We start from the raw sequence: 17,325 nt of genomic DNA on the forward strand, positions 1-17,325 counted from the left end.
CCCTCCGCCCATCCGCCAAGCTAGCTCTCTTCCTCCCTTCAAGGCCCTACTGAGAGCTCACCTCCTCCAGGAAGCCTTCCCACACTCAGCCCCCTCCTTCCTCTCCCCCTCGTCCCCCTCTCCATCCCCCCCATCTTACCTCCTTCCCTTCCCCACAGCACCTGTAGATATGTATATATGTTTGTACATATTTATTACTCTTTTTATTCATTTATTTTACTTGTACATATCTATTCTATTTATTTTATTTTGTTAATATGTTTTCTTTTGTTGTCTGTCTCCCCCTTCTAGACCGTGAGCCCACTGTTGGGTAGGGACTGCCCTATATATTGCCAACTTGTACTTCCCAAGGGCTTAGTACGGTGCTCTGCACACAGTAAGCGCTCAATAAATACGATTGATTGATATGCATATATGTTTGTATGTACTTATTACTCTATTTATTTTATCTGTACATATTTATTCTATTTATTTTAGTTTGTTAGTATGTTTTGTTTTGTTCTGTCTTCCCCTTCTAGACTCTGATCCCGCTGTTGGGTAGGGACCGTCTCTCTATGTTGCCAGCTTGGACTTCCCAAGCGTTTAGTACAGCGCTCTGCACACAGCAAGCGCTCAATAAATACGATTGAATGAATGAATGAATGAATCCCCATTTTACAGATGAGGTAACTGAGGCACAGAGAAGTGAAGTGATTTGCCCGGCCGAGGGCGCGTCCGATAGGCCGCCGGCCTGGGCGTCCCGGGCGCTGATTGGCCGGGAGGGCGGCGTGGGAGGAGGGAGGGGCGGGGCGGAGGGAAACCCGGCCGAGGGCGCGTCTGATTGGCGCCGTCCCGGGCGTTCCGGGCGCTGATTGGCCGGGAGGCGGGGGAGTGGCGGGGAGGAGGGAAACCCGGCCGAGGGTGCGTCTGATTGGCCGTCGGCTCGGGCGTCCCGGGCGCTGATTGGCCGGGACGGGGGAGGGGCGGGGAGGAGGGAAACCACGGCCGAGGGCGCGTCTGATTGGCCGCCGTCTCGGGCGTCCCGGGCGCTGATTGGTCGGGAGGGCGGGGTCGGTGGGGGAGGGGGCGGGCGGGGAGGAGGGAACCCTGGCTGAGGGCGCGTCTGATTGGCCGCCGGCCTGGGCGTCCTGGGCGTTGATTGGTCGGGAGGGCGGGCGGAGGGAACCCAGGCCGAGGGCGCGTCTGATTGGCCGCCGGCTCGGGCGACCGGGGCGCTGATTGCCCGGGTGGTGGGAGGGGCGGGGAGGAAGGAACCCCGGCCGAGGGCGTTTCTGATTGGCCGCCGTCTCGGGGGTCCCGGGCGCTGATTGGCCTAGAGGGGGGGAGGCGGGAACCCCGGCCTACGGCGCCTCTGATTGGCCGCCGGCTCGGGCGTCCCGGGCGCTGATTGGTCGGGAGGGCGTGGCGGGTGGGGGAGGGGGCGGGCGGGCGCTGAGGAGACGACGACGGCAAGGAGGAGGTGGAGGAGCGCGTCCAATGGCGGGGCCGCCGGTGGCGTTGCCGCCGGTGCTGCTGGTGGTGGTGGTGGTGGTGGTGCTGGTGTCGGGGGTGGAGGCCCTGTCGAACGGGCTGGCCCTGACCCCCCCCCATGGGCTGGCTGCACTGGGAGCGCTTCCTCTGCCACACGGACTGCGGGGACGAGCCGCTCGCCTGCGTCAGGTAACGGGGCCCCGCGGCCCAACGCGGCGCGGTCAGCGGCCTCCTCAGCATCAGCAGCAGCATCAGAACAGTCATCGTCATCAGCATCGTTTTTACAGTTGAGGTCACTGAGGCTCAGAGAAGTGGAGTGACTTGCCCAGAGTCACACAGCCGGCAATAATAAGAATGATGATGGCATTTATTAAGCGCTTACTATGTGCCGAGCACCGTTCTAAGCGCTGGGGAGGATACAAGGTGATCAGGTTGTCCCATGTGGGGCGCACAATCTTCATCCCCTTTTTACAGATGAGGTCACTGAGGCCCAGAGAAGTGAAGTGACTTGCCCAGAGTCACACAGCTGACAATAATAATAATAATGATGGCATTTATTAAGTGCTTACTATGTGCCGAGCACCGTTCTAAGCGCCGGGGAGGATACAAAGGGATCAGGTTGTCCCATGTGGGGCTCACAGTCTTCATCCCCTTTTTACAGATGAGGTCACTGAGGCTCGGAGAAGTGAAGTGACTTGCCCAGAGTCACACAGCCGACAATAATAATAATAATGATGGCATTTATTAAGCGCTTACTATGTGCAAAGCACTGTTCTAAGCGCCGGGGAGGATACAGAGTGATCAGGTTGTCCCATGTGGGGCTCACAGTCTTCATCCCCTTTTAACAGATGAGGTCACTGAGGCTCGGAGAAGTGAAGTGACTTGCCCAGAGTCACACAGCCGACAATAATAATAATAATGATGGCGTTTATTAAACGCTTACTATGTGCCAAGCACTGTTCTAAGCACCGGGGAGGATACAAAGTGATCAGGTTGTCCCATGTGGGGCGCACAATCTTCATCCCCTTTTTACAGATGAGGTCACTGAGGCTCGGAGAAGTGAAGTGACTTGCCCAGAGTCACACAGCTGACAATAATAATAATAATGAGGGCATTAGTTAAGCGCTTACTATGTGCCAAGCACCGTTCTAAGCGCCGGGGAGGATACAGAGTGATCAGGTTGTCCCATGTGGGGCTCACAGTCTTCATCCCCTTTTAACAGATGAGGTCACTGAGGCTCAGAGAAGTGAAGTGACTTGCCCAGAGTCACACAGCTGACAATAATAATAATAATGATGGCATTTATTAAGTGCTTACTATGTGCCGAGCACCGTTCTAAGCGCCGGGGAGGATACAAAGGGATCAGGTTGTCCCATGTGGGGCTCACAGTCTTCATCCCCTTTTTACAGATGAGGTCACTGAGGCCCAGAGAAGTGAAGTGACTTGCCCAGAGTCACACAGCCGGCAATAATAAGAATGATGATGGCATTTATTAAGCGCTTACTATGTGCCAAGCACCGTTCTAAGCGCCGGGGAGGATACAGAGTGATCAGGTTGTCCCATGTGGGGCTCACAGTCTTCATCCCCTTTTTACAGATGAGGTAACTGAGGCTCGGAGAAGTGAAGTGACTTGCCCAGAGTCACACAGCCGACAATAATAATAATAATGATGGCATTTATTAAGCGCTTACTATGTGCCAAGCACTGTTCTAAGCGCCGGGGAGGATACAGAGTGATCAGGTTGTCCCATGTGGGGCTCACAGTCTTCATCCCCTTTTTACAGATGAGGTCACTGAGGCCCGGAGAAGTGAAGTGACTTGCCCAGAGTCACACAGCTGACAATAATAATAATAATAATAATAATAATAATAATAATGGCATTAGTTAAGCACTTACTATGTGCCAAGCACTGTTCTAAACGCCGGGGAGGATACAAAGTGATCAGGTTGTCCCATGTGGGGCTCACAATCTTCATCCCCTTTTTACAGATGAGGTAACTGAGGCTCGGAGAAGTGAAGTGACTTGCCCGAAGCCACACAGTTGACAATAATAATAATGATGGCGTTTATTAAGCGCTTACTATGTGCAAAGCACCGTTCTAAGCGCCGGGGAGGATACAGAGTGATCAGGTTGTCCCACGTGGGGCTCAAAATCTTCATCCCCTTTTTACAGATGAGGTAACTGAGGCCTGGAGAAGTGAAGTGACTTGCCCAGAGTCACACAGCTGACAATAATAATAACAATGAGGGCATTTATAAGCGCTTACTATGTGCCAAGCACCATTCTAAGCACTGGGGAGGATACAAAGTGATCAGGTTGTCCCACTTGGGGCTCACAGTCTTCATCCCCTTTTTACAGTTGAGGTAACTGAGGCTCAGAGAAGTGAAGTGACTTGCCCAGAGTCACACAGCTGACAATAATAATAATAATGAGGGCATTTATTAAGCGCTTACTATGTGCCAAGCACCGTTCTAAGCGCCGGGGAGGATACAAAGTGATCAGGTTGTGCCATGTGGGGCGCACAATCTTCATCCCGTTTTTACAGATGAGGTCACTGAGGCCCAGAGAAGTGAAGTGACTTGCCCAGAATCACACAGCTGACAATAATAATAATAATGAGGGCATTTATTAACCGCTTACTACGTGCCGAGCACCTTTCGAAGCGCCGGGGAGGGTACACAGTGATCAGGTTGTCCCATGGGGGGCTCACAGAATTCATCCCCATTTTACAGATGAGGTAACAGACACAGAGAAGTTAAGTGACAGGTGCTGGGGGGGGGAAAAGGGGGAGAGCTCTGCACACAGTAAGCGCTCAATAAATACAATTGAATGAAGCTCTGCCACCTGTCTGCTGTGTGACTCTGGGCAAGTCACTTAACTGCTCTGGGCCTCACTCACCTCATCTGTAAAATGGGGATTAAAACTGTGAGCTCCATGTGGAAGGTGGTGTGTGTCCAATCGGATTAGCTTGAATCTACCCCAGGACTTAGTTCAGTGCCTGGCACCTAGTAAACACGTAACAAATACCATTTTTAAAAAATGAGCAGTTTACAGAGCACTATACTTAGCAGCGTTCAGTAGAGTAGTAGATATGATCCCTTGTCCTCAAGGAGCGTACAGTCTCGCGGGGGAGACAGATGCTAGAATAATGTACAGATAGGCATAGTGGATATGCCTATGATATCCAACTTGTACTTCCCAAGCGCTTAGTACAGTGCTCTGCACACAGTAAGCCTCAATAAATACGATTGATTGTTATGCAATAAGGCCACAAGTAGGAGTTGACAGGTGGTTCCCACTTGAATCCTCTTTCCCAGAGCCCAGTGCAGTGCTCTGCACAGAGGAAGTGCTTAATAAATACTACTTTACACGGGGGCAGTTGTTGCAGAAGTGGCAAATACTGTCAAATGGCGATATTTATCGAGGGCTGACAGAGTGTGCAGAGCAATGTATTAAGCACTTGGGAGAGTACAGTACAGCAGAGTCGATAAGCACTACCATCCTTCCCGTCTCACAAGCCCGCAACTTTGGTGTCATCCTCGACTCCGCTCTCTCATTCACCCCTCACATCCAAGCCGTCACCAAAACCTGCCGGTCTCAGCTCCGCAACATTGCCAAGATCCGCCCCTTCCTCTCCATCCAAACCGCTACCCTGCTAATTCAAGCTCTCATCCTATCCCGTCTGGACTACTGCACCAGCCTTCTCTCTGATCTCCCATCCTCGTGTCTCTCTCCACTTCAATCCATACTTCATGCTGCTGCCCGGATTATCTTTGTCCAGAAACGCTCTGGACATATTACTCCCCTCCTCAAAAACCTCCAATGGCTACCGATCAATCTGCGCATCAGGCAGAAACTCCTCACCCTGGGCTTCAAGGCTGTCCATCCCCTCGCCCCCTCCTACCTCACCTCCCTTCTGTCCTTCTCCAGCCCAGTCCGCACCCTCCGCTCCTCCACCGCTAATCTCCTCACTGTACCTCGCTCTCGCCTGTCCCGCCATCGACCCCCGGCCCACGTCCTCCCCCGGGCCTGGAATGCCCTCCCTCTGCCCATCCGCCAAGCTAGCTCTCTTCCTCCCTTCAAGGCCCTGCTGAGAGCTCACCTCCTCCAGGAGGCCTTCCCAGACTGAGCCCCTTCTTTCCTCTCCCCCTCGTCCCCCTCTCCATCCCCCCGTCTTACCTCCTTCCCTTCCCCACAGCACCTGTATATATGTATATATGGTTGTACATATTTATTACTCTATTTATTTATTTATTTATTTATTTTACTTGTACATTTCTATCCTACTTATTTTATTTTGTTGGTATGTTTGGTTCTGTTCTCTGTCTCCCCCTTTTAGACTGTGAGCCCACTGTTGGGTAGGGACTGTCTCTATGTGATGCCAATTTGTACTTCCCAAGCGCTTAGTACAGTGCTCTGCACATAGTAAGCGCTCAATAAATACGATTGATTGATTGATAATTAATTGGTGGTATTTGTTGAGCACTTACTGCATCATCATCAATCGTATTGAGCGCTTACTGTGTGCAGAGCACTGTACTAAGCACTTGGGAAGTACAAGTTGGCAACAGATAGAGATGGTCCCTACCCAACAGTGGGCTCACAGTCTAAAAGCCTTCCCAGACTGAGCCCCTTTCTTCCTCTCCCCCTCATCCCCCTCTCCATCCCCCCCATCTTACCTCCTTCCCTTCCCCACAGCACCTGTATATATGTGTATATGTTTGTATATATTTATTACTCTATTTACTTATTTATTTTACTTGTACATATCTATTCTATTTATTTTATTTTGTTAGTATGTTTGGTTTTGTTCTCTGTCTCCCCCTTTTAGACTGTGAGCCCACTGCTCGGTAGGGACTGTCTCTATATGTTACCAACTTGTACTTCCCAAGCACTTAGTACAGTGCTCTGCACACAGTAAGCGCTCAATAAATACGATTGATGATGATGATGATGATAAAAGGGGGGGACGGAACAGTACTGCACTGTACTGAGCGCTCGGGAGAGTACAGTATAACAGAGTTGGTAGACTGTGCCCACAACGAGCTGACGGTCCAAAGTTACCGTCCTTTCCCCAAGTCGGCCCCCTCCATCCCGGCCTGGGGGGGACTGTCCGGTGAGCCCTTCAAGGCCCTACTGAGAGCTCACCTCCTCCAGGAGGCCTTCCCACACTGAGCCCCTTCCTTCTTCTCCCCCTCGTCCCCCTCTCCATCCCCCCCATCTTACCTCCTTCCCTTCCCCACAGCACCTGTCTGTATGTATATATGTTTGTACATATTTATTACTCTATTTTACTTGTACATATCTATTCTATTTTATTTTGTTAGTATGTTTGGTTTTGTTCTCCGTCTCCCCCTTTTAGACCGTGAGCCCACTGTTCGGTAGGGACCGTCTCTAGATGCTGCCGACTTGTACTTCCCAAGCGCTTAGTCCAGTGCTCTGCACATAGTAAGCGCTCAATAAATACGATTGATGATGACGGTAGCCGTCACGAGCAGAGCTCCTCCAGTCGCCCATCCAGCTGCGGGCCCTCGGGTGTGGGGGCTCTGGCCACCCGCCCCCCCTCCCGGGCCGTGACTCCCGGCTGTCTGTCCTCAGCGAGCAGCTGTTCATGCAGATGGCCGACATCATGGCGTCGGAGGGCTGGAAGGACGCGGGCTACCAGTACATCTGCATCGACGACTGCTGGATGGCCCCCACCCGAGACGAGGACGGGAGGCTCCGGGCGGACCCCGTCCGCTTCCCCAGCGGGATCCGCCGCCTGGCCAACTACGTGAGTCGCCGCCACTCAGCCCGGCCTTCCCCTCGGCCCGGGCGTCCTTATTCGGGCTCGCCATCCGGGCGAGGATTGGGAAACGGCCCTCGTGACCCTTGTGAAACCCGTGGGTGCTGGGGAGGCCCCAGCCCCGGCCGAAGAGTTTTCATTCCCCAAGTACACGTTGAGTCACAGCCGCTTATCAGCCCCCTCTCTACCCGGCCGGGATGCCGGAATTTGCCCCATCTCTGGGGTGAGCAAGGACCGTGGGATTTGCAGTTATTATTGGCGGCGCACGAGGCCGGCTCTACCGCTCTTGGATAGGATTACTCAAGAGAATTTGCCCCATCTCTGGGGTGAGCAAGGAACGTGGGATTTGCGGTTGTTATCGGCGGCGCACGGGGCCGTCTCTACCGCCGGATTACTCAAGACACCACCTGAGATGTAGATAGTGCTTGCTGATAACTCTTTATCGTGTTGTTGTTGGAGGGCCTGAGCTGTTTTAGCTGATTCGGCTGGAATGCGCGGCCTTTCTCCCCAGAAAAACCCGTCTTGTCCAGAAGTATCTGGAAAGCGAAGGTCGTATCTGGATTGGGCTGCTGCTAGAATCTCTCTGCTTTTCTGCACCTTCCTACGGCCGTATTTTATTTTCATTGTAAATGCATATCTCTCCCTCTCCCTCTCCCTCTCCCCCTCTCCCTCTCCCCCTCTCCCTCTCCCTCTCCCTCTCCCTCTCTCCCTCTCCCTCCAGGTTCACTCCAAAGGGCTGAAGCTCGGGATCTATGAGGACGTGGGCAACCACACCTGTGCTGGTTACCCCGGCAGTTTCGGGGCCTACGAACTGGACGCCCAGACCTTTGCTGACTGGGGCGTGGACCTGCTGAAGTTTGACGGGTGCTATTGTGACAGTCTGGAACACCTGGCCGAAGGTACGGCCGGAGCTTTGGCTTGGATGAGGGGGTGGGGGCTGTGGAGTAAGTGTGTTATCATCATCATCATCAATCGTATTTATTGAGCGCTTACTATGTGCAGAGCACTGTACTAAGCGCTTGGGAAGTACAAATTGGCAACATATAGAGACAGTCCCTACCCAACAGTGGGCTCACAGTCTAAAAGGGGGAGACAGAGAACAAAACCAAACATACTAACAAAATAAAATAAATAGAATAGATATGTACAAATAAAATAAATAAATAAATAGAGTAAAAAATATGTACAAACATATATACATATATACAGGTGCTGTGGGGAAGGGAAGGAGGTAAGATGGGGGGGATGGAGAGGGGCACGAGGGGGAGAGGAAGGAAGGGGCTCAGTCTGGGAAGGCCTCCTGGAGGAGGTGAGCTCTCAGCAGGGCCTTGAAGGGAGGAAGAGAGCTAGCTTGGCGGAGGGGCAGAGGGAGGCCATTCCAGGCCCGGGGGATGACGTGGGCCGGGGGTCGATGGCAGGACAGGCGAGAACGAGGTACGGTGAGGAGATCAGCGGTGGAGGAGTGGAGGTTGCGGGCTGGGCTGGACAAGGAGAGAATGGAGGTGAGGTAGGAGGGGGCGAGGGGATGGACAGCCTTGAAGCCCAGGGTGAGGAGTTTCTGCCTGATGCGCAGATTGATTGGTAGCCACTGGAGATTTTTGAGGAGGGGAGTGATATGCCCAGAGCGTTTCTGGACAAATATAATCCGGGCAGCAGCATGAAGTATGGATTGAAGTGGAGAGAGACACGAGGATGGGAGATCAGAGAGAAGGCTGGTGCAGTAGTCCAGACGGGATAGGATGAGAGCTTGAATGAGCAGGGTAGTGGTAGGGATGGAGAGGAAAGGGCAGATCTTGGCAATGTTGCGGAGCTGAGACCGGCAGGTTTTGGTCACGGCTTGGATGTGAGGGGTGAATGAGAGAGCGGAGTCGAGGATGACACCAAGGTTGCGGGCTTGTGAGACGGGAAGGATGGTAGTGCCGTCCACAGAGATGGGAAAGTCAGGGAGAGGGCAAGGTTTGGGAGGGAAGACAAGGAGTTCAGTCTTCGACATGCTGAGCTTTAGGTGGCGGGCGGACATCCAGATGGAGATGTCCTGAAGGCAGGAGGAGATGCGAGCCTGGAGGGAGGGGGAGAGAGCAGGGGCAGAGATGTAGATCTGGGTGTCATCAGCGTAGAGATGATAGTTGAAGCCGTGGGAGCGAATGAGGTCACCAAGGGAGTGCGTGTAGATCGAGAACAGAAGGGGACCAAGCACTGAACCTTGGGGAACCCCCACAGTAAGAGGATGGGAGGGGGAGGAGGAGCCTGCAAAAGAGAGTGAGAAAGAACGACCGGAGAGATAAGAGGAGAACCAGGAGAGGACGGAGTCTGTGAAGCCAAGGTCAGATAACGTGTTGAGGAGAAGGGGGTGGTCCACAGTGTCAAAGGCAGCTGAGAGGTCGAGGAGGATTAGGACAGAGTAGGAGCCGTTGGATTTGGCAAGCAGGAGGTCATCGGTGACCTTTGAGAGGGCAGTTTCCGTGGAATGTAGGGGACGGAAGCCAGACTGGAGGGGGTCGAGGAGAGAGTTGTTGTTGAGGAATTCGAGGCAGCGAGTGTAGACAACTCGTTCAAGGAGTTGTCTACACTCCTTGAACTCCTTATTTGTACATTTGATATGTACAAATAAAATAAATAGAGTAATAAATATGTACAAACATATATACATATATACAGGTGCTGTGGGGAAGGGAAGGAGGTAAGATGGGGGGGATGGAGAGGGGGACGAGGGGGAGAGGAAGGAAGGGGCTCAGGACTTCCGTTCCAGTCAGTCATATTTATTGAGCGCTTACTTTGTGCAGAGCACTGTACTAAGCGCGTGGTTGAGTACAGTGTAACAGTATGACAGACATATTCCCTGCCCACAGCAAGCTTACGGTCTAGAGGGCCAGCTACACAGCCTTGGGTACAAATGCATCATGTTGGGAGACCTGGGGAGGATCAATTAATCGCTGGTATTTACTGAGCGCTTACAGTGTGCAGAGCCCTTTACTAAACATTTGGGACGGTACAGTAGAGCAGGGGCAGACATGAAACTAAATACGTAACAAATTGCTACATATGTGCTGTGGGGCTGAGGGTGGGGTGAATATTATATGGCGTAGTGGTTGGAGCACAGGCCTGGGGGGTCAGAGGTCATGGGTTTGAATCCCGGCCCCGCCATTTGCCGTGTGACCTTGGGCAAGTCACTTAACTTCTCTGGGCCTCAGTTCCCTCATCTGTGGATGTGGCTCAGTGGATAGAGCCCAGGCTTTGGAGCCAGAGGTCATGGGTTCAAATCCCGGCTCCGCCACTTGTCAGCTGTGTGACTTTGGGCGAGTCACTTCACTTCTCTGTGCCTCAGTTCCCTCATCTGGAAAATGGGGATGAAGACTGTGAGCCCCCCGTGGGACAACCTCATCACCTTGTAACCTCCCCAGCGCTTAGAACAGTGATTTGCACATAGCGCTTAATACCACCATTATTATTATTATTATCTGTAAAATGGGGATTGAGATTATGAGCCCCAAGTGGGACAAGGGACTATCTCCAACCCTATTTGCTTGTATCCACCCCAGTGCTTAGTACAGTGCCTGCCACATAGTAAGTGCTTAACAAATACTATTATTATTATTATTATATGCTCCAGCAAAACTAGTTGCCCTCTGAGTGAGCTCAGGCCCTGCCTCTAGGACATCCTTACTTGAATGTAGGTGCCATCCAAGTTCCTGGATTTCCAATCCACCCACCAGAGAGTTTTGGGGAACCCCCTGCCAATCTCTTCCCCATTCTAGATCCTCCTACTCCCCGTCCCTGGCAGCGCTTGATATTATTATTATTATTACTATTATCATCATCATCATCCGCTGGGGACCCTTTTATAGCCCAGGCCCGTATCCTTGAGCTCTGGCAAAGAGCCCCGGGCCAGGGCTGATGGCACTAGATTGTAAGCTGCTCCCACTGGGCAGGAAACTCCTTGAGGGCAGGGATCGTGTCTGACAAACCTATTATTCAGTCGTATTTATTGAGCGCTTACTGTGTGCAGAGCGCTGTGCTAAGCGCTTGGGAAGTACGTCGGCAACATATAGAAAGAAGCAGCGTGGCTCAGTGGGAAAGAGCCCGGGCTTTGGAGTCGGAGGTCGTGGGTTCAAATCCCGGCTCCGCCACTTGTCAGCTGTGTGACTTTGGGCAAGTCACTTCACTTCTCTGTGCCTCAGTTACCTCATCTGTAAAATGGGGATTAAGATTGTGGGCCCCCGTTGGGACAACCTGATCACCTTGTATCTGCCCCAGCGCTTAGAACAGTGCTTTGCACATAGTAAGCGCTTAATAAATGCTATTATTATTATTATTATAGGGACGGTCCCTAACCAACAACGGGCCCACGGTCTCGAAGGGGGAGACAGACAACAAAACAAAACATGTAGACAGGTGTCAATCATCAGAACAAATAGAATTATAGCTACAGTGGCTATAATTCTATTGTTGTACTCTCCCAAGTGCTTAGAGCAGTGCTCTGCCGACGGTAAGGGCTCCGTAAAAACCACCGGTTGATTCATGGATCGATCCCGGCTCCACCGATCGTCGGCTGTGTGACCTTGGGCAAGTCACTTAGCTTCTCTGTGCTTCAGTCACCTCATCTGTAAAATGGGGATTGACTGTGAGCCCCCACGTGGGACAACCTGATCCACCTTGTATCCCCCTCCGGCGCTTAGGACGGTGCTTTGCACATAGTAAGCGCTTAACAAATGCCATCATTACTATTATTATTAGAGGACAAGGCTTTTGCTGCCACTGCCTCTTGCGTTGAGCACTGCCAGGAGGAGCCGCCTGCAGGGAAACAACCAAATAAAAGTGCAGGGCCATCGTTGTGGTACCAAGAAGCAGAGGTGAGGCCCCTCTGGCTCTTGTGCTTAAAGCACACAGCCCCCCTCAATGCCCAGGACAACCAGTGGCAGACCCTGGCATCCCCTGCGTGTCTGGCACCGGCTCTCGGCCCCTGCTTCGCCCTCTCCACCACCAAGGGCACGTCCTCCCTGAAGCGGGCTTTGGTGACCGGCCCAGCTGGGCCATCCCCTGCCAAAGAGCCATCATCATCAGCAGCAATCGTATTTATTGAGCGCTTACTATGTGCAGAGCACTGTACTAAGTGCTTGGGAAGTACAGGTTGGCAACATATAGAGACAGTCCCTACCCAACAGTGGGCTCACAGTCTAAAAGGGGGAGACAGAGAACAAAACCAAACAGACTAACAAAATAAAATAAATAGAATAGATATGTACAAATAAATTAAATAAATAGAGTAAAAAAATGTGTACAAACATATATACTCGAGGAAGGCTCAGGCTGAGCTGAAGTGGGCCCTCGATGCAGCCGAACTGATTGAAGCAGCCTCAGTATCGACCAGTCGGTCCATCCGGGCTATTTATTGAGCGCTCACTACGCACTGGGCTAAACACCTGGGAGAGGACGGTGCAATAGAATCGGGAGACACGATCCCCGTCCTCAAGGAGCTCCGGATTTCCCCGTCTTTGCCGTCGAATCTAAGAACAGAATCCGAGCCTTCGGGCAGCGTCCGCCAGGAACCGGGAAGCCCCGTGCGCTCGCCTGCGAGCCGGAATCCGGGAGGTCTGAGGTTTTGCAGGCGGGGGCTTCGGTCAGCGGGGGTTTTGTCCCCCCTTCTTGACCGTGAGCCCGCTGTTGGGTAGGGACCGTCTCTATATGTTGCCAACTTGGACTTCCCGAGCGCTTAGTCCAGTGCTCTGCACACAGTCAGCGCTCAATAAATACGATTAATTGATTGGTTGATTGATTGTCCCGCAGGTTACCGGAACATGTCCTTGGCCTTGAACGGGACCGGCAGAAGCATCGTGTACTCCTGCGAGTGGCCTCTCTACCTGAGACCCTTCCAACAGGTGAGGGACCTAGCCCCCTTCCCTCCCCTCCCCTGCCTGCATACGGCCACCGGCCGGGCGCGGCCAGGCTTTAATCATCCCCGAGTTCCTTCGCTCCTCTCCCAGCCTCCCATCTGTCCCCTTCCTTGGTCTGTGCCGCACCATGTGGTGGAAAGAAGCAGAATCAATCAATCAGTCAATCAATCAACCGTATTTACTGAGCGCTTACTGTGTGCAGAGCACTGTACTAAGCACTTGGGAAGTACAAGTTGGCAACATATAGAGACGGTCCCTACCCAACAGCGGGCTCACAGTCTAGAAGGGGGAAACAGAGAACAAAGCCAAACATATTAACAAAATAAAATAGAATAGATATGTACAAAATAGAGTAATAAATATGTACAAACACATATACATATATACAGGTGCTGTGGGGAAGGGAAGGAGGTAAGAAGGGGGGATGGAGAGGGGGACGAGGGGGAGAGGAAGGAGGAGGCTCAGTCTGGGAAGGCCTCCTGGAGGAGGTGGAGAAGCAGCGTGGCTCAGTGAAAAGAGCCCGGGCTTTGGAGTTGGAGGTCATGGGTTCAAGTCCCAGCTCCGCCAACTGTCAGCTGTGTGACTTTCGGCAAGTCACTTCACTTCTCTGGGCCTCAGTGACCTTATCTGGAAAATGGGGATTAAGACTGTGAGCCCCCTTTGGGACAACCTGATCACCTTGTAACCTCCCCAGCGCTTAGAACAGTGCTTTGCACATAGTAAGCGCCTAATAAATGCCATTATGATGATATGAAGAACTCCAGACCGGGAGTCAGGAGACCTGCGTTCTAGTCCCAACTCCGCCACTTGCTTGCTGTGTGACCCTGAGCAAGTCACTAAACTTCTCTGGGCCTCGGTTTCCACCTCTGTAAAATGGGGATTCAAATTCGTGTTTTTCCGCACTTCGTAGCATTTCAGAAAGATACTAATAACGGGTAATGATGGCATTTACTAAGCATTTGCTAAACACTTAAGTAGGTAGAAGATAATCAGATCCTAGGAAGGAGCATAGCCGAGTGGAAAGAGCACGGGATTGGGAGTTGGAAGGACCTGGGTTCTAATCCTGGCTCGGCCACTCGTCTGCCACTTGACCTTGGGCAAGTCACTTCACTTTTCTGGGCCACAGTTACGTCATCTGTAAATGGGGAATCGAATCCTTCTCCCTCATACTTAGACTGTGAGCCCCATGGGAGACCAACAACGGGCTCATAGTCTAGAAACCAGGGAGACAGACATCAGAGTAAGCGCTAACATATGTTGTTGGGTAGGGATTGTCTCTATTTGTTGCCCAATTGTACTTTTCAAGCACTTAGTACAGTGCTCTGCACACAGGAAGTGCTGAATAAATGCAATTGAATGAATGACTGAATGAACGAACAAGTAAACAGGCAGGGCTGTTCAGCAGTCTCTTTCACACCTGCTTTGGGCACCTATAGGTGCCCAAACAAATCTCCTGGATTGCTTATCTGTCAGCTCTCCTCTGACCTCCAACCTGTTGTTTGTGGCCCTCCCTCCTCCCCTGGGTTTCCCTCCCACTTCAACTCTGCCAGGCCTCACTCCTGAAAACCCATCCTTCTCCAGGTACCATACCATTTATTGAGTGCCTGTCGCAGAGCACCTTACTAGACGTTCCTCTGCAGCGGTAGCAGAGGCCGAGGAGCCACCCTGTGACCCCGGTGTCTCCAGTTGCCCGAGCTGGGCAACCGTTATCCGTAGGAAGCCCGGGGGAGGTGAGATGGGATCGGGACCCCAAGAGAGAAATGTCCAGAAGATCCCAGGCACCCGCAGAGCCCGGGCCCAAACCGGGAAGCGGCTGGGATGTCATTCTGGCAACATTTGGACGTGCCTTCGTGGCAAACGGCAACTCCGTCCCTGCCCTGCTTGGACGTTCGCCGAAGCGGGTCTGGAGGTCCCCGAACGAGGCCCCGTTCCCCTCTCCCTCCCTCCCAGCCCAATTACACAGAGATCCGCCAGTACTGCAACCACTGGAGGAATTTTGGCGACATCTTCGACTCGTGGGACAGCATCAAGAGCATCCTGGATTGGACGGCCTCCAACCAGGACAGTCTCGTCAGCGCGGCCGGCCCCGGGGGCTGGAACGACCCCGACATGGTGAGCGGAGTCCCCGCCGTGGGATATGGGCGCTTCCTTCCTCCCGGCTTGGCTGCACCTCGGTTTCCCTAACTCGCTTCGCTCCGCCGCAGCTGGTGATCGGCAACTTTGGGCTCAGCTGGGACCAGCAGGTGACTCAGATGGCGCTCTGGGCCATTATGGCCGCCCCGCTGTTCATGTCCAACGACCTGCGCCAGATCAGCCCCCAGGCCAAGGCCCTGCTGCAGAACCGGGAGGTGATCGCCATCAACCAGGACCCTCTGGGCAAGCAGGGCTACCGGCTCAGCAAGGTAAAAAGGGCCCAACTGGGACGGTCTCCTCTGGTGTCCGAGGGGCACGCTGCTCAGAGAGGAGGGGAGAACGAGGGCTGGAAGCCACAACAGTTGGCAGGGATTTATGATTCAATCCTTTAATATCCAGTGAGCACTCAGATAGCACCGGCTGATTCACGGGAACCAACTGGCGAACAAACAGTTCCAGCTGTTTGGAGGGTGGAGTGGGATGGTGGGAGCTCTTGCATCACTCCCACAGCCGTGTCCCTGTTCCCCACTGAGCTCCTTGGGGGGCAAAGTCTGGAGCAGGGCATGAAGCCCTCCCCCCTTGCCCTTGAATCGGGCCGGCCCCGGGCTCTCCCACGAACCCCTCCCGTGTTGCGTTTTGTGTCCTCCGCGCGCAGGAAGACAACTTTGATTTGTGGGAGCGGCCGCTGTCCAACCTGACGTGGGCCGTGGCGATGGTGAACCGGCAGGAGATCGGGGGCCCTCAGCGGTACAGCCTCCCCCTCTCCGTCCTCGGCAACGGGCTGGCCTGCGACCCCGCCTGCCTCATCACGCGCCTCCTCCCCACGAGGGCGGAGCTGGGGCTGTTCAGCTGGGTGGACATCTTGAGCCAGCGGGTCAACCCCACGGGCACCGTGCTTCTGCGGCTGGAGGCTCCCGCGCAGTCAAGGCGGGCGCTGAGCGGCGGCCGGCTCCCGCGGCCCATCCTCTAAATACCCCGGGACCGCCCCCATCTACGCTCCCGCTGGCCGGGAGGTCCCCTCGGCCGCTGTGGCCGCCAGGGACCCTTTGCTCACTGTTCAAGTGGGGCTTCTACGGTGCTTTAAAAGCCATGACCTCAACCTGAGGAACTTGTCTTCCTTCTGCCGTTTACTTCCTTAATGCAAGGAATGGCGGTCAAGTAGAGCCCACCCCGCTAAGCTGATTCCATCTCAGCCGATTTGAAGTGCCCATCAAGGGACAATCTGGATCTCACCCTTGGCCGCAGACTCCTCTGAGGTCACCTGTGCTGCTGCTCTGTCTCTGATGGTTCTAGGCCCTTCCTCTGCTCAACTCTCCCCGCTCAGAATTGAAATTTAGAAAATGTAGGAAGCATAGGACAGATGGTTGGTTCCTTACAGTGACACAGCTGTGCTATTCCGGCCCTCCTCGGCCCTGTCCTTCCAAGCATTGTCAGTTGCTCAGGTCTGTTGTCCCCAGCTCAAGGCTGGGGCCCATCAGGATTGTGAAGGCTTGGAGGGATCAATTGGATTTATTGAGCACTTACTGTGTGCAGAGCACTGTACTAAGTGCTTGGGAGAGTACACTATAACGATGGTGGCTTACTGTCTTTTAATGAGTGCATCCACAAATCAGAAAGGGGGAAATTAAGAGAAAGGCCAGTTGAAGTGCCTTTGTAAATGTTTACCTAGAGGGGAGGTTGGAGAGCCTTGATTTGTTACAGCGCCGCTATTACAATCAACTATGTGAATAGAAAAAAATACAAGTCGATCATAAAGTGATTCATAATACTGTTGTACCTGGTGTCTTTTGGTAAGCAGGCAATGAATGTAGCTATCCCCCTTTGCCTTCCCCCTACTCAGCAGCCTTATGGAGTGTGGGTTGGGGGGAGAATGGAGCATAGAAACCACTTAGGAAACTTGCAGTTCCTTGGAGGGAGGAGAGGCATTGAGTCCTGCCTTGGGACAACTTCAGCCTAGACCACGCGTAACGTAATGGATTTCACTAGAATGACCCCAAGCAGCCCCGGTTGGCACCTTGTGAGGTCATACAGCTTTCCATTTTGCAC

At 53.1% G+C, this 17,325-nt stretch overlaps 1 protein-coding gene across 1 annotated transcript; it reads left to right on the forward strand.

Moving 5' to 3' along the window:
• Nucleotides 1-1,476: 1,476 nt before the first annotated feature.
• On the forward strand, nucleotides 1,477-17,052 carry GLA (galactosidase alpha). Its single transcript, XM_038747785.1, is given in 8 exon segments — nucleotides 1,477-1,581; nucleotides 1,583-1,659; nucleotides 7,069-7,243; nucleotides 7,977-8,154; nucleotides 13,040-13,131; nucleotides 15,097-15,258; nucleotides 15,351-15,548; nucleotides 15,935-17,052. Coding segments are annotated over 8 exon segments (1,302 nt in total). The 3' UTR covers nucleotides 16,250-17,052.
• Nucleotides 17,053-17,325: the final 273 nt, after the last annotated feature.

Source organism: Tachyglossus aculeatus, chromosome 6 (assembly GCF_015852505.1).
Source record: "Tachyglossus aculeatus isolate mTacAcu1 chromosome 6, mTacAcu1.pri, whole genome shotgun sequence".
Taxonomy (NCBI): domain Eukaryota; kingdom Metazoa; phylum Chordata; class Mammalia; order Monotremata; family Tachyglossidae; genus Tachyglossus; species Tachyglossus aculeatus.